Below are 17,714 nucleotides of genomic sequence, written 5' to 3' on the forward strand. Positions count from 1 at the left end.
TAAGTTTTCGTAATTTATTCTTTCAAATAACTGATACACCCGATGGTTTTGTCGTTTCCACGACAGCCGGTTCTACGTTACCGAAACGACCCGGATTTATATCCGGCCAAAGACTGTCACTCCAGCAGCATTGCCCGTATGGAAGTATGGGGAATGTTTATGCTACTACAACAACATGGTTTTGTTCTGTCTGCAACGTGCCACGTATGACTTGCAAATACTTATACTAAAAGCTTTTATGTTTCTTCACTGTTTCCATCTCCATATTTTCGTTTAAGAAAGGATACGTCGACTTAAGCAATACGGAGAGGGGCGAGGGATTGCATTTGGGATGACGAAGTTAGCTCCAAACGTAGGTGGTTAGAGGACTTTTCTGGGCTCTCTCCTCCACAAGTATTGCCCATTAGTGACTTGGGGAGCTCGTTTTAAATCGCTGTAAAATTGAATTATAATGACCTTTGAGTAGCTGGCAGTCGGTAAATTTTCGTCCTCCTTCTATTTGTCTGCTATCCTACTCCCATTTTGGTTATTCCCGCAACTTGTGACGTCAGCTGTTAAATTTCTGATAACTGAACAACAAAACTTTACCATCTGTAACATAAAAAAACCTTGATTAAACTCCTACCTGTTGAGCCCTTTAATATTGGAGCTATCACTAAGTTTGAGAGACTAAGAGTGACGTGAAGTGTAGTGACTCACGTACCTTAAACAGAGAGAGCTGGACCTGATGAAGTCCTAGATTATTGTTTATTTCATGCAGAATACAGAATGTGTGGCCAGCATATCAGTCTTTTACCCGACTCTCAACGATTTTGATTACAACAGAGCTTGGCAAAAACTGAGATTGTGCTGGTGATATATGAAAAAATCAACACAAGCATTTTTTTTATTTGTTCTTTGCCGTCTGAATAACGACTGATAGAAAGACCCAAGAATTCATTAAAGAAGGTGGCCATAGATCAACAACAACGTTTTGTACATTGGAATACCACTACAAAAGAAAGTAGAAAAGAAAGAGAAAAGGACGAACTGCGTATGTTGCAGAGCCGACACGAACCGTCGCAGCCGGTTCTACGTTACCGGAATGACTCGGGGTTTTCCCGATCAAGGGCTGGCGCCTTTTATCATCATCATCATCAATACGCGTGTAACGGCTTTTCGTCATTTCATTTTATGCTGATATCCGCATGGACACGGCGAACCAATAACAAAACAAATCTGCTGGTTTACCGATACCACCTGTAATAAATTCGTTTTGGGAAGACTGATCCCTGAAAGATAGAAAAAAGAAAGCGTCTTCCGCTTCAGCGACGTCACGCCCCGAGTAAATACATACATACAAAAGGAATGGAAAGTACTTGGTTGTGAAGAGAAAGAGTAGGCGCAAGAAATAGAAACTACCAAACACAAGAAATTATACAGACGCACATTTTATTTCCACAGCGTCATCCGCATAAAAACGCAAAAAAATAACATTTGGACGGTTTATATTCATTTTGAGCTTTCACAATTTAATACGCAGAACTTTATTTTAATCAGTTTGTTTAATATAAATCTTCAAATCACTATAATAATAAGCCATTCGCTGAATATTTATAAATAAGTAATTTCTCCCCCTTCTGTTTGTTTTGTACTTTTAATAGCGCATGACGTCACTCGTTGCCAAAACCGCGAAAAATAAAGATCCGGTTTCCGTTAGGGTATTCTATTCGCCTTGAATTCACCCCTCTTTACAGATTTTGTTTTCATTTCATTCGTCCGTTTATCTGATCCCCTATGACGTTCCGGCCTAAGTTACTCTCACAATTTTGTTTCGGATGGATGACCATCTTTGGTTAACATTTTACACCCTGTACTTAGCCGTAATCTGATTTTGTCTGCGATGATTTGGTGATTGCATGAAATCAGAGAATTAGTTGACAATAAACACGTACATGTAAATATTTAAAATGTTACACCGCCACCGGTGTTAAAAAGTTATTGAGCACGAAGAGTATATAAGAAATGAACTCGCTGACATGTTTAAACCCCATCGCAATCGCACTCAATCTGCTATTGCTTGTGATAGCGCCCTTATCAGGTGAGCTGCCATTGGATTCAGTTTGTATGCAAAGTTTTTGCAAAATTTACATCCATGTTTGATTGATTTTCTTTTAGGAGTACATCATCCACCCATTCATGACATTGTCACAACGCAGGACATAATTGCTGGTGATGTGTTCTTTGAGATAACAGAACCTGCAGTACTGGAATACACGTATCGACTGCGACCGGCAAAAGATTTTGGCGTTTCGTTTGTGTCGCGTCGTCTTATGGGAATTGCACTAGTGCTAACAAAACCTTCAGATGCATGCTCAAAGATAGAAAACCATCGCGAACTTCGCGGGAACGTAGCTTTAATTGAGAGAGGGTATACATGTTTTCTAATAGTAGTTTTCTTTGTAGTAATAACAAAAACTATTCCATAAAATTTATGACTGTTACGTGGCTTAGTGGGTCGTTTGTCTGCAACACAACCCGAGTGTGTTTTCTTAAAACTTTTTATTAATAACTGAAACTTTAGCTTTCATATAAAATTGTGGCTTTGTGGGGCGTTCGTTTGCAACATAACCGTGTGAACATTTTTTGATCCCGAAATAATAGAGTAGATATACTACACCATCGTTTTTTTTCTTTCTTTATTCAACAAAATATTAAAAGCATAATTTAGTTATATTTGACTTGCAATATATAAAACTATATTTTATTTGCACTTAATTTTTAATTTCTTCTCTTGTACTGTGCATTAAATGGCTTATTCTTATTTGCAGCGAATGCTCGTTTCTAACCAAAACTATTAATGCTGAACTAGCTGGCGCCAAAGCTGCTATTATCACTGAATTCAACAATGAATCGTCCGAATTTGAGTATTATATTGAAATGATACACGACAACACCAGTAGAGATGCTCATATACCAGCCGGATTTTTGCTGGGGAAAAATGGTATTATCATTCGATCGACGCTGCTGCGACTACGAAGACCATATGCCATAATAAATTTACCAGTGAATTTAACATTTGTACCACCTGCTCAAATAAACCATCCACCCTGGTTAGGTTGGTGAATTTAAACAGTAATAATAATAACAATAATCGAAAAGTCGCTAACCTAAACCAAAAAATATTAACCAAAGTGCATTCTTGAAACTGAGTCACCATGACTATATAGGTTACTGAATGTAGAATCATTCACATGAAAAAATCCCTAAAATCCTTATTTTTGTATCGTAAAGCCGTGTCAATATTTGTAACAATACTGTTCGAACGTTGATTTGTGTTGTTTAGGAAATGCAAAAATAACAAGCGGCAATAACAAGCTGCTATCAACTATCAAACGTTAAATGGTCTAGAAAGCGTATCGTTTGTAATTGAAAGTCTAAGTCATCATAATAGGGAACTGATATAGAGTTCTTAAATCAAGTAAAGCAATCAAGTAGTTTCTTAAATTATTGTAATGAGTAAATAAATAATAAACAAATAAATAAATTTATGGCTATTATTTTAATACAGTTTGAATGAAATAAATGAGCATAGGCACAATATTTTGCAAGTAAAGTAGTGAAGTAAAACATAGTTAGGTTAGTTGGGCAACTATAACCTTTTTTTAATAAAATGCACATATTTTTATTCATATGAAAAAGTAATTTAAATGGAGGTGAATTCCAAAAATCAACTCATGCCATTTTTGATTTTCTAACGGCAAAGGGGTTGTCTAAATGAGTCGTGCTGACAGTGACAGTTGTAACAGTACCGCGAACGTGGTATGTTACCGGATTTATTTCCGTTGCCTAGATTTCCATATATCCGTTCGAGAAATATGTATGTATGCCTTCAGCAGTATTACGCAAAGATGTTTGCGGCTGTACGATAACAATTTAAAGCGAAGCTATATGAAAACTACACTATACACTGATGAAAACAGTTTTACACATTTTATTATGATTATTATTATTTATAAGAGCAATATAAAATATAACACTAATTGATAGAGCACACTAGCTACTTAGGCCTACGGTGCTCCACATTTTAATTCACTAAACAATGTGCATTAAAGAATCTAAATGACAAAACAAAATTAACACTTTAAGAAATCCCAATGAAATGTAACGGATTTCGAACTTTCGGTTGTAGAGTTGCCAGAAATAATTTCAATGCGAAACATTTCTTCGAATTTATAATTTAACAATTTAATTCAGGTTACGTATGGATAAATTTAGTTTAAGTGGGGAAAGTATAACAAAATATCAATATATAGGTATTAAAATATAAGCAACTTACTACTTTTCTGACATACACTAATTTTCTGTTAAATAAATAAATATTAATGAACGATTGTTTAGAATAAAACAATACATATATGAGAATAAAAAAAAATTGTAAAACTCAAATTTTATTGGTGTTGAAATAAAAGTTGATTTAAGGTTCGCGAAATATACGGTAAGGAGTATGATTTGTGGAAGAATGTTAAGGCAAATTATAAAGCTCCAGAGAACTCAGAAGTAGTGCGAAAACTATTTGGAAAAGCTTGTGTAGGTTTGTATATCAATAATGCTGTATTTAATGAAGAACTGCTAAAGCCAAATTTACTACACCGTATAATCTCCCACGACAGTCGTTGCTACGATTCCCGAACGGCCCGGATTTATATCTGGCTCCAAGTGGAAGACAGGAGCATTGAAAGACCATTTCAACTCACTAGCTACCCTTTCATAGAAAAGTATTTTTCTTTGTAGGAGCTTTCATACCTCGGTGGTAGCTAAGAAATGTTATACAGTAGGTTCTGTTTTTATGCGGCTTCTTTTTATGCGGTTTTGAAATAGTGCGGTTTTTTTTTAAATTACAAAATGCATGTCGACCTATCGGGAATTGTACATATAAACAAGATTCTAAACCAGCTAAGCAAAAACTCATCACAGATTCATGCGGTCTATGGAACGTATCTATAGGTTTAATATGGGACTAGTGCCCTTTTTTATGCGATTTTATTACATTATTTCAGATTTATGCGGTTTTAGCATTTGAAACGTATCTATAGTTTTACTATAGAACTAGTAGCTTTTTTTATGCTGTTTTTTTTTTTATGCTGTTTCTTGCGGAACGTATCTACCGCATAAAAACAGAACCTACTGTATATAAAATTATATTATATGATATTATAAATTTTTTAAAGTATTTTAGCAAACTATCTCGAAGGGCCCGTAATACATTTTTTTTGTTCAAAATGTACGTGAAAACGTACGTAAAAACAAAAATATTTTTTTCGCGGGAATTTAATAAAAATTTTTAGACAATTTATGTGGAACATTTTAAATTTCATTAAGCTTCTTTAAAAAAGGATACATGTTCCTAAAACAGGGTTCTAGGAACCCATTCAACTAAGATATAGGGGTACTGAAAAATAATTTTAACCCTCCAACTGCTCTTTAACTTAACTTTCGTAAACAAATTTTTATTTGCGAGATATTTTCGACTTCGGTCACACTTAATAATATTTTTTATTTACAATTTATGTAGAACATGTTAGCCCTCTTACTGCCCTTCAATGAAAAATCTTAAAAAAATACAATCTTCCGTTTAACATTTTTCTAGAATATTTCAGCGAACCATTTCATACTGGAATACAATTCTCTGGTTACAATTTTTCTCGAATATTGGTGTACGGAAAAATAATATTAACCCACTAACTGTGCTTTAGTGATTCTTGAAAAGGGTTGTAAAGAACTCACTCAATTAGGATAAAGGCGGGCTGAGAGATCATTTTAACCCTCTAATTGCCCCCTAATGGACTTAAAATAAAATTTATGTAGAAGTTATATATAGTATATCTATATATAATTGGCGCATACAACCTTTTTTGGGTGTTTGGCCGAGCTCCTCCTCCTGTTTGTGGTATGCGTCTTGATGTTGTTCCCCAAATGGAGGGACCTACAGTTTCAAGCCGACTCCGAACAGCAGATATTTTATTTTCATTTTTATGAGGAGCTTTTTCCTGGCAGAAATACACTCGGAGGTTTGCCATTGCCCGCCGAAGGTCGGCCGCTATTAGAAAATTTTGTTTCTTCATTCTGGTCTTTCACCGAAGTTCGAACCTACTTTCTCTCTGAATTCCGGGACTTCAGCAGCGTTCTCCAAACATTTGTGGGGAATGTTTATGCTGCTACAACAACAACAAAGACAAATGTGGCCTCAAGGAAAATGCACTTTTTTATTTTTCGATTATGTAGTTTATTGTTGGATATAAAACAATCATATAGAACACATGTTTATACGGCTGTGTGCGCGCACGTGTGTGTGTGTGACGGTTGCCATATATTGCATATGCTCGACACACACTTACAATACATATACAAGACATAAATATATAGTATTTTCATGTTATACTCGCATGAGTTAAATATAATGTACAAAAAATTTAAATTAAATACAATAAAAAAACAGGATACAACTTTTTTTACAAAATATTTGTTTTTTTTATGTAGGTATTAATTAAAAGGTTTATTCATAACTACATACATATGTGCATATGCATGCATGATAATAATATTTTCGAGTATGAAAATTGCATAATTTAGTACTTTTATGATTTTCTAAATATAGAAATAATAAACTGTTTTAAAATATATGCATTTGTTAAACATTTAAAAATTATTCGTTTCTGTAATTCGTAATTCGTTAATGCATTTCAAGTATTAGTTATGGTGCTTAAATGCAGTGTTGGTTGGCGCTTAATAAAAAAAAAAATGCGTGGTAAGATTCTTCATTTTTTGTATCATCTCAATTCTTTTTTTTAATTTAGGGATTTTTAAATTTTCTCTTTATTTTTTGCTTTTAAACATTAATTATTATTTTTTAATCCTTTCATTATTGCATTACAACTAATACTATACGTAAGTTAGGCTAATTACTAAGGGTTAAGGTTTTTTGTAGTTTTAGATTTACATGCGACTACCCAGCTTAGATGTTAAGGTGTTAAGTTTAAGCTTAAACTATAGTTGTTTCAATGCATTTTTGCATGCTTTGTATTACTTATTGTTGTTTTAATTTATTTTAGATGCATTTTAATTTTTGAAAATTCGTTATTTGTTTGTGCTGCAGAAAAAATTGCAATCACTTTGCTTGCAGCATGCTTCTTCTTCTGTTTCTTCTCCTTCGTCTTATTTGTAATTAATTTAAATAAATATTTTTTCTGCTGCTTAAGGGCTAATTTTTTCAACTTTCTCTTATTTAATTTAATTTATTTTAAAAGCCACTTTCAACTTCAATTAATTGTGCTTTTAAAAAAAATTTATATTGCAACTATTTTTCAACTTTATCCTTTTTTCTTATCAATTTCTTTACTAATTGTATTTATTTAATATTTCTTAATCTTCACATCCGAATTTTTCTTCTTGTTGGCGTGCTTTCAACTGTTGGCTTTTGTGATCTAATGTAACTTTGTTTTTTTTTTGCTTTTTGAACGTTCGTATAAAAATATTTAAAATATTTTGCACAGAAAAAATTAAGTTTAATAAAATGTAGTGGTGGTATTTGTGTGGGATGTGAGGCAAAAGTGATGTAGGCTACATTGAAAAACGTTAGAATTTGCGTGGGGAGTGGTAGAATGATGCCATTGTATGCCAATTTTTAGTCGACACTTTTAAATTTTTTATCTTGTAGTTTTTTATGCATTTAGTAGGTTGGGGGAGAGCTTTAGTTAGTTAGGTTGGATTGGCGCGCTGGCGAAATACGCGGTCGGGGGACAGCTATAGTTTTTTGTTGCCTTATCGTTGAGTAGTGAAAGATAAAATTTCTGTGTGTGATAAATTTGTAGGCGAAGTATGAAAAAAGTGAAAATAAACAAATCTTCAAAAACATCTTTGGTGACCACATTTCTCTACTTTCATGCTTGTGCGCACTTTCCTCTCTTTTCTTTGCTCGCCGATGAAACGCTTCGCATATGGCGGTTTGAATGCACTTTTCCTTCCTCTATTTAATATTTATAACTTCAAACAGCCACTTCCGTTCGTGTGCTGGCACGCATGCGCAGCATACTTGGCGCATCATTGGTTTTCTTCATCTGGGTAGCTTGCACGAATCCATTAATATGAGTTAGGGGAAGTATTTAATATTTGCTTTTGGTTTTAGTATTAGTATGCGTATGTGTGTATGTAGTAGTAGCAGTACAATAGTAGTAGTAGTGGTAGTAAATAGTATACATACATTTTTCCATCTTACGCTTAAAGGGGAGAAAACACATATACAATACATAGTATGTCATAAAAGTACGTGTACGCACATTTAAAAAGGGTCATATATGAGTACGTATGTATGTATGTATGCATGTTGGTATATATGAATATGATTACGAGTATGTATGCATGCATGTATAAAGCATACGAGTGTTAGTTTGTGTACAAATCGTTTTTAGATTATTAGTTACATATGTACGTGTACGCAGATGTGGGCGTGTTTAATTTTTCAAGCTTGTCAAATAGTATTTTTCTCGGTTATGTGCGTATTTCTAAAATTCAAGTTTAATTTCAAAACATGTCAACTCAAATAGTTTTATTTACAAAACGAAAAAGCAACGCTGGCAGGAGTAGAGACTTAATTGTGGAAAATCCCGAAATATTGAACGAGCTGACTTTGAAGTCTATAAATGGATTAAAATTAATTAATACTGTTAATTTTTACGCATATAAAATAATAATAAAAGAGGTTTGTTCTACGAAAAAAAATATATATACATATATACCTATATATGGAATACATTTTTTGTAAAAAAGACAACAAAAAATTTATATTTCTATATTCATATACATAAGCATAAGCAAAAATAAATGTGCTAAAATGAAATAAGTGCGTGAAAATCTTTTAAAATTTTTTTTAAATACCATATTTCGTAAAAATATGAAAAAAATATTCATCGAGCACAACGTTGAAGCAAATAAATTGATTTAAATTAAATAATAAAATAAGTTAAATTAAATTGAATAAAAAAGGTTTGATTCTCGTGAAAAGATAGTTTTGAATGCCTGCGTATGGAAGATTTTTTTAAAATTTCTTAAATATTTTATAAAGTAAAAAAAAGTATCAAGTACTATTTCGCAAAGAAAAAAAAAAAAACCTAAACTAAAATATGTTGGACAATGTAATATAACAGTATGAAGAAATTTTGTATGCGAGTCTTTGCGCCATCTATAATTCATTTAGATTAAGGGGTAACACCACTGTACACGCGTAAAATAAACACGATTTTTAAAGAATTTTTTTGTATAGAAGGAAAGGGGAAACAATCACTCTGATTTGGGAAGTTATTACTTATATACTAAAATACAAAACTACAAAGTTTGATCGAAAAATTTTACAAAATGGCGGCATTGGAGACATTTTTGTAATGTGGTTTCTCTTGAAGGAGCTCCGCGGCACGCAGCACAGAGGGTGCAAATTTTAATCTGGAACAAAGAAACATTTTTTTTCTTAATCTAGATAAGAATAGCTAGAGAAACACGTAGGGGATTTAAAAAATATTTATTTTTGTGGAATTAGCAAGCATTTGAAGGAAAAAACTCTATTTTGGACTAAAAAAACGGCACTTAAAATTAAACGTATAAAACTTTTTGTTCTGTATTTTAAAAGGTTCAAAGAATTTTTTAAGCTTATAAAAAAAAAAAATCAATTTTTTGAAATTTCTACAGTGGTGTTACCCCTTAATTCAACATTTTATTTTGTCTTACATACTTCAACATGCAATTTTCCGCACTTCCGTTTCTTTATATTTTTTCTTTTTCTTCTTAAATGAAGCGTGCTCTGAGCAACAAAATACCAATGCAGTTTATCAACTCTGTAGACACAAAATTTAGGCATGCGATAAAAAATAAAAGAAGAGAATGGAAATCTCAATCGATGCAGAGTGTGTGTAAAAAATGTATGAAATATTTTCTAGTTCACACTACAAAAGTTTGTATTGGGGTTTGAACAAGGCGAATCTATTAAAGGTGGTGTTGGTAAATCAGCTGATTTGATTAGAATAAAGCAAGACGCATTAATTTTTTATTTTTTACTTTTTCCAATACTTTGCCGTGACAATCAAACGCACAAAACATTGTAGCTGGTCTAGTGCCACCACCTTTAATAAATGCGCCTTGGGTGTGAACCAGTTAACTATTGAATTTTTTAAAGCTTCGGCGCATTTTGAATTCAAAATTAATAATAAGGAATAGTTAATAGATAACCAGTACTTTGAAAAGAAAACCATTTTGTTAGTTGTAAAAAAAAAAAAAAAAAAAAAAAAAAAACATGGTTAGGTTACGAGGCTACTCTTAAAAGAAGACACTTGTTGGCTACAAATGCCTATTGTAAAGCATTCTACTCATTGTAAGAATTTCTACTTTTCCCTAACAAAAAGAAAATTTCTGCAAAATTTATTTTAAATATTGTAAGTGCTTAAAAGTTCAAGACTTTTTTCCTTTGCAATATGAATTTGCTTTTTTTTGCAATTAAACTTGAAAATTGTCAACAGCGTATGATCGTTTGTTTTAGCGTTGCATAGTTGTTGCTTAGTGTTAATTTCGTATTCATGTACATATGTATGTATGTATGTATTTATATTGTAAATAGTATTAAAAGCTTCTTCATTATTGCTATGCATTTGTTTGGGTTCAGGAAAATAGATTTACAAAAAATTATGGCTTTAATAGCTGCGTTGTTCTTGTTAGTGTTTGTGTTGTTGTATTCGTCTTGTGGCTGATCGTGGTGATGATGATGATGATGATAATGTTGTTGTGCGGGTGAACTGGGGTATTCAATTGTAATTGCCGACATTCTCACTAATTCGCCGTACAATCGAATACCCTTGCTGTACTACCAATGCATAAGGCGAATTTGATCGAGTATTCGTTGCTTGAAGAATGTGCCCAACATGCCGAACACCGTCGAAATCGCCGCTATGCCCATCATGGCCTGCATGATGCAATGTATACCAGACAGCTCCTCTTCGCTCGGTTTCTGTCGGTAGCGTTGCCGGTAATGCCTGCGTCCCTCGTTTTCGTGTAAACGTTGCAGCCGCTCGAGCTCCTCATCGAAATGTGGAATTATTGCCAAATTTACTACCTCTGTTTTGGCAAGCACCTCTTCATTGGCAATTGTGTTCAGTTTGTTGTTGTTATTGCCTGCCTCTCCTCCATTTAGTTGATTGCTGCTACCGCTCCCAGCAGACGCTTGCTGTTGTTGATGGTATTGGTGTTCTTTGTGGCGTGAACGTTCGTCCAGCATTGTGTTGTCGCGACTAAAATCGAAATCGAAATTACGAGTTTTCATCGATGTCGGATATTCGGCTAAATTGACTTTAGTAAGGAAGTGTAGTGTCGTTGTATCGATTGTGCGGTCGATGGAGGTACCAGCTAGGGAACGTGGATCACCAGCTGATTCGCCGTTTGGTGGTGTTGTGGGATTATCTTTGATGCGGAATTGTTTGAATTGATTTTTCTTGATGCCGAGCACCTCAGAGAGTGGGCGATTAATCATGGGCAAGACAGAGTCGGTGGGGCGTATGATGAATGAACCGCCACCAGCGGTAGGATCATCGGGATCAGTGTCGGGATTTTGTATGGCGGCTTTCTGTGTTTCATCTGTGGGGGTTGCGTTGTTTTTACGCGAATTCGTTGACAATCGATCATTGTTGCTTTCATTGTCGAGATCGTAATCGTCTTCTGACTCATCTGCTGACTCGTCTTCGCTGCCATCGTTGTTTGGAAAATCAGGCGTTTCTTTACTAATTGTACCACTAGCGGTTGCTTTATTGTCCGTAAAGTCGTTTTTATTATTAAATTTATGCGTTAAATTGCGTATCGGTTCGTATTTGGAATTCTCCGAGTCGCCGCGATAAAGCAGTGCAACCTTGCCATCGGGTGTCAAGACTGGCGTAATTTTCGGATGAGATGATGCTAAGCGATGACTACTCTCAGGATCTGGCGACAGTGCATCAAAGTCCGTAAATGAACTTGTTTTCTTGTCGCCAAGCGAATCCTGTTTCTTGTTGTTGGCATTGTTGTTGCCATCCTCATTTGTCGGCGTCTGCTGATACACAATGCCGACCTTGCCCAGCGGCGTTGAGATTATTTTAATTGCGTCATTCGTATTCTTGCGGAAATATCGATTGCTCGATTTGGTATGCTTCGAATTAAAATAACCATCACCTTCTTGGCGGTCGGCGTCATCGTTAGCGTCGTCAGCAGCACCGACGTTGATGGCCTCATCATCGTCAACGTCATCATCTTCACCATCATCATCATCGCTATCATCATCATCGTCATCATCATCATCGTTGGCAAAATTGCCGCTGCCTTCCCGCGAATCGGCTACGCCCCTATTCGTATGTTCAAATTGCAGCTTCTGCTGTTTTCTACGATATTTCTCTAGGTAATCTAACCTAAATCTATTATTTTTGTACCTATTTGCATCTGTTCGTCTCTTAGCGCTACCAGCGCCGCTACCCTCCTCGTTCATGAAGCCTTTGTCGTTGTCGTTTACATTGCCACGTTGCTTCTCCACGATTATAGCAATGCGTTCGTCATCCTCGTCAAAGCCCATATCTTCTTCCTCCTCATCCACCATGGCCGTATGGCCAACAGTGTGCGAAAGGCTTTTCGCCTTCAATACGTCCGGCATATTTTTCACAGACTCATTTTCATCGCCCACCAGTGACTGTATAAGACCCTTGGCTTCAGGCAGCGCTTCGTATCCGGTGTCTTGTGCTTGTGCTGGCGCACTAACTGAGTGCGCCTCTTCTACAAAGTCTTCGTCGTCTTCATCACCATAGGCTGCATCTGCATCATCCATTTCCTCATCTTCATCCTCTTCATCTTCATCTTCATCACCATCATCATATTCGTCGTCCCAGTCATCATCATTACCACTGGGATTCAACTGCATACGCTCTGTTTCTTCTGTGCTATATTCATCAGTCTCGTAACTAGCACTTTCATCCACCAATATGCCACCTGTTGCCCTCAATCCTCCTGCTGTTTGCCTTAATTCTTCCTCCGCATTGTACATGATGTCGTCCCGATTGTGTGGCTTAACTGGCCCCATTTTCACCCCACTATTTGTAATATTTGCGCTCCGCACATCTTCTACCATTTCATCCGCAGTCTTTTTCTCTTGAGCGGCCATCATTTGTCTTCCCATTTTAGTGTTGTTATTATTATTGTTAGGTATTAGTAAATCTTTTGTGTTGCTACAGTTAAATATACATTCATTATCGTTGCTATAACTAGAGCTATTACTTAAATTACTGTTATTATTATTATAATTATTGTTATTACTATGTTGTCCTAAACTTAAATCTAAGCTAACTTTGTGCATTTGGGTAGTCGCATCTTCCAGTCAGTAGCATTTCTTTGTACATCCACATTTACGCACGATATCTAAATTCTTTATATATTTGCGATTATTGCTGCACACCATACGGACCTGTAAATAAATGAAAGAATAGCAAAGCAAATTAAATATTAGCAAAAGAAGTTAGATTAGGTGACGAATAATCCAAAGTGCGCAATCTGCTACAGTACACGGAATCTTTCAGATAAAAATGCCAAGAGTCTTTGTGAGTTAGACAACGAAAGTCAGGAACACATTCGCTATGAAGGTATCGCTTTCGATAGACAAAGACTTAAACAAGTTGGAAGGAGCGCCTTAATAAATAAAAAATTTGGAATAAAAAGTCTGAGGAAATGCTTAAATTCATCATATGGTCGTTTTGAGATGGTCAAGTACAATATACTGCGCGTACTATGACCCATTAATTTTTAAGGGGGGAAGCTGGTCTAGAGCGCAAAAATTGGGCATATTTTATGAATTTATTTTGACTCAACAAAGGAATCAATCGAAAATCTGTGAAATAGGTTTAATAATATAGCTTTCATGGTACAAATACAAAATTTTTCGTCTGAATTAATTTCAAAATGGCCGCTGTCCAGCAGTTCTCCTAAGGCGCCTTTTTTTCTAGTGGGTCCATTGCCGAAGACGTAAACTCCTTAATTTTTGTTCTGGATCAAAAAATAAAATTTTTTTAGTTTCTATATAACAACGCGGCCGCCGTAGCCGAATGGGTTGGTGCGTGATTACCATTCGGAATTCACAGAGAGGTCGTTGGTTCGAATCTCGGTGAAAGCAAAATTAATAAAAAAAACATTTTTCTAATAGCGGTCGCCCCTCGGCAGGCAACGGCAAACCTCCGAGTGTATTTCTGCCATGAAAAAGCTCCTCATAAAAATATCTGCCGTTCGGAGTCGGCTTGAAACTGTAGGTCCCTCCATTTGTGGAACAACATCAAGACGCACACCACAAACAGGAGGAGGAGCTCGGCCAAACACCTAACAGAAGTGTACGCGCCAATTATTTATTTTTTTTATATAACAACAGAAAGAGACGTACGTAGGATTTTTTCGATATTTTGTTTTTTCGCGAAATGGTGCACGTTTGAACAAAAAGTTACAATTTTCACTATAAAGAACGACATAAAATTGTTGATTAAAAAAAAAAACTATGTAATATAAATAAAAAATCCTACGTACGTCTCCGGAGAAAGGTATTTCGAATGTATTGTCAAAATTTCGTAAGAATCGGTAAAGATTTGTTCGAGTTATGTCTTCGGCCAGTTTAAAAAAAGTGATTTCGAGAAAAACGCGTTTAAAGTTGTAAGTAGCGTTCGGGGCATACCTGCGAGGCACTGCCGTCGAATGAAAAATTTGGGCATTTAGACATTTTTGCTGGCATCCCTCATTTGGTATATTATTTCTAAGACCCTAAAGCACCTTTTAAGACAAAAAAAAATTTTTCGATTTTTTCAAAATTCTAGACCAGCTTCCCCCCTTAAGAGGATGACAGCTTCCCTGAGATGAAATATACGGAAAAGTTCAAAAGTGGAAGAAATATTAATTTAAATTATCAAGTTTCTGCACCTCTAAATTCTGTGAGAAATACTAAACAAAAATTTAGGCTAAAAACTTCAATCCAATGAACTTAACCTTTTTTAAACTTAAAATATTAAATCCATATTCTCTTATATCTAGGTTAGGTAAAGTTAGGTTGGGCAGCCGCATCACACATAGAGACAGCGATGCCACTTAGACCACGAAATGGGTCCGTTGTGAGACGTAGAGCCTGCGCTACATTTCCTCTTTCATATTGAACCAACCTAAATTTTTGACAAAGCGTAAAAGGTTGTCGACACCTAAAGTGTATAGTTTATCTATATTCATTAAGAAGTAGGATCTTAAATATCGGTTCCTGCTTCTGGCTAGAGCCGGGCATGTGCAAAGAGGTGTTGTATTGTTTCCAACTCCTCCTCATTCCTGCAGCTAGGACAGAAATAATGCATGCAAACGCCTAAGCTCCTTGCATGATTTCTTATGAGACAATGTCCTGTGAGGACCCCTACTAAGGTCCAATTTTGAAGTCTACTCAATTTTATAATATTCTTGGACAGACGTAGATTTAGCCTGGGCCATGTTTGCCTAGTAATTTCACAGGTATTGCAACTAATCCATCTTTGATTTACAGAACTGATTAGAGCGTCCATAACAAGAATATTCTAAGTCGGCATATTGACTACTCCAAGATATTTAGAGATGTAGCTCTGTATAGCTGACTACCCCACATTGCTCGATTTGGCAAAGGAAAGGTTAGATAAGGCGTCTTTCAAAAGTAACCCGACATGGTAGCGAATAGTTCTTAGACGGTACCTTTTTTTACTCTATCTTAGACATTTGCACAGAAGACAGATGTACAATTTTACACGATTTAATGAATCGCGAGAAACTATTTAAAACTTATAGGGTGGGCCATGTAAAATTTGCTTTTTGAATCGGCTATAAAAAAACACTAATCAATACTTTTTCAAACTTTTTTTTATTTTGAAGATTGAACATTGTCATTTATGAATGAAAAATAATATCGTTCAAATGACTGCCACGACTGGCTTTACAGTAGGTCATTCGATCAACCCAACTTTTAAGCACATCTTCGATTGTTTGGGCTCCAATTTCATGAATGGCAACTTCGATTTCGTGTTTTAAAGCATCAATCGTCTCTGGATGGTTCGCATAGCATTTGTCCTTAACGGCTCCCCCCACAAAAAATAGTCCAACGGGCTTAAATCACAGCTCCGAGGCGGCCAACTGATATCGGAATTTCGGCTGATTAGTCGGTTTTCAAAAACGTTAGCCAAAAGTTCGAGTGTAACTTTGGCAGTGTGACATGTTGCACCGTCCTGTTGAAACCAAATGTCGTCCATGTCATCCTCTTCAATTTTTGGAAACAACTCGTTGAGCATGTCACGGTAACGCTCGCCATTTACTGTAACCGCGGCTCCTCGCTCATTTTCGAAAAAAATGGCCCGATGATGCCGCCAGACCAAAAACCGCACCAAACAGTGACTCGTTGTGGATGCATTTGCTTCTCTACAGTAACGTGTGGATTTTCTGAGCGCCAAATCCGACAATTTTGCTTATTGACGTAGCCACCGATGTGAAAATCAGAAAAGAAGAAGACTCACCACTTTGGAAATAGGTTTTCAATATTTCCCAATTTTGTTCAAGCGTATAGCGTCCCATTTCGTAAATGTCAAACTTTTAAGTAAATTATGAACACATTTGACATGTCATTTGTGTTACCATTCTTAAAAAAATAGGTGGTTCAAAAAGCAAACGCTATATGGCCCATCCTCTATTATGAAAATTATAGATCTTTAAGAACAACATATGGGAAAATTTGTGATTTTTTTGGTGGAAATAATTGTCCGAATGAGTCGGCAATTCAAAGGTTGGTGGAAAAATTTCAAGAAACAGGATAGAAAACCGACTGGCAGACCAAAAACTGGACGTTCTGCTGCTGTAGCGCAAAGTGTTGCTGAGCAGCCTTCAACATCTCTCGACAATTTAGCATTCATGAATCCACTATTTGGTGGATTTTACCTGCCGACGCACAGTGCGGCCGATTCCCAAAAAGCTGGCCAAAAGTCGAAAAAAAAGTTTCTAGATAGAGTTTTTTTGTCTTTGGGTTGGCTACAGTAATGCCTTGAGTAGTGAAAACCGTTCATAGCAACGTCCTGTACCCTAAGTATCCTCTGTATTTTCCGTCGCAACGTGGCCTTCGTTTGAGCATCGTATTACTGTCGATGAATAGTGAAAGTTGTACACATTTGAAAGATTTTGTAATGGAATAAATTGAACAAAACCAAATGGAATCATCTTCGGAAGGTTAGTAAAATACGAGAAATCTTTAGTACATATCAATACCTCGACACAAAATTTTTAGCTGCAGCAATACGTATGTAGATACATTTTTTGCAATTTTTTTTATAAAATTTGAGTTTTCAAACTGTATAGTAATACAACGCCGTCATATGCTGCTTTGATACCTATTAAAGGTTACTCAAAAAAGTAATGGTTACTGAATAAAACAAGATTCAGCTGTTACCACTTGCTACCTTGCGACCCCGAAAACATATAAATTTACATGCATCTTGATTATGTTCTAGAATATACGCTATTTCACGTGAGGGGGTGGCCAATAGGGGTGGAAGGGGGTGGATTTTCAAAATTTTAAGATCAAATTCGTAATCAGCGACCCCGACAACCCCCGAGTAAGAAATTTTGAATCAATTACTTAATTTTTTGAGTTTTGGCCAGCT

General features: G+C 35.6%; 3 protein-coding genes across 5 annotated transcripts in view; 1 reads left to right on the forward strand and 2 right to left on the reverse strand.

Moving 5' to 3' along the window:
• The first annotated feature begins 1,852 nt into the window (after positions 1-1,852).
• On the forward strand, positions 1,853-3,530 carry LOC129246228 (PRADC1-like protein). Its single transcript, XM_054884874.1, has 3 exons — positions 1,853-2,080; positions 2,158-2,410; positions 2,811-3,530. The coding sequence occupies exons 1-3, from the start codon at positions 2,005-2,007 to the stop codon at positions 3,103-3,105; spliced, it is 624 nt and encodes a 207-aa protein (XP_054740849.1). The 5' UTR covers positions 1,853-2,004; the 3' UTR covers positions 3,106-3,530.
• A 6,161-nt stretch (positions 3,531-9,691) lies between these two features.
• Positions 9,692-13,384, reverse strand: LOC129246231 (probable WRKY transcription factor protein 1). The gene has a single exon (XM_054884878.1). It carries the CDS (start codon positions 13,382-13,384, stop codon positions 10,883-10,885), a length of 2,502 nt encoding a protein of 833 aa, XP_054740853.1. The 3' UTR covers positions 9,692-10,882.
• The window catches only part of LOC129246229 (protein slit), a 114,724-nt gene continuing 110,388 nt past the window's right edge, over positions 13,379-17,714 (reverse strand). For all 3 annotated transcript variants that reach the window (XM_054884877.1, XM_054884876.1, XM_054884875.1), the window contains one exon: positions 13,379-13,492. In XM_054884877.1, coding sequence (XP_054740852.1) covers positions 13,406-13,492 — 87 coding nt within the window. In that variant the 3' untranslated portion in view covers positions 13,379-13,405. The remainder of the gene's footprint in view (positions 13,493-17,714) is intronic.

The sequence above is a fragment of the Anastrepha obliqua genome, chromosome 4 (assembly GCF_027943255.1).
Source record: "Anastrepha obliqua isolate idAnaObli1 chromosome 4, idAnaObli1_1.0, whole genome shotgun sequence".
NCBI classification, from domain to species: Eukaryota; Metazoa; Arthropoda; class Insecta; order Diptera; family Tephritidae; genus Anastrepha; species Anastrepha obliqua.

Bases quoted from the DNA above. Each gene is read 5' to 3' on its own strand.
- LOC129246228 (XM_054884874.1), top strand. From the start codon at position 2,005: ATGAACTCGCTGACATGTTTAAACCCCATCGCAATCGCACTCAATCTG. The intron at 2,081-2,157 runs GTGAGCTGCCAT...ATTTTCTTTTAG, and splicing joins TGTGATAGCGCCCTTATCAG to GAGTACATCATCCACCCATT. The intron at 2,411-2,810 runs GTATACATGTTT...TCTTATTTGCAG, and splicing joins GTAGCTTTAATTGAGAGAGG to CGAATGCTCGTTTCTAACCA.
- LOC129246231 (XM_054884878.1), bottom strand. From the start codon at position 13,384: ATGCACAAAGTTAGCTTAGATTTAAGTTTAGGACAACATAGTAATAAC.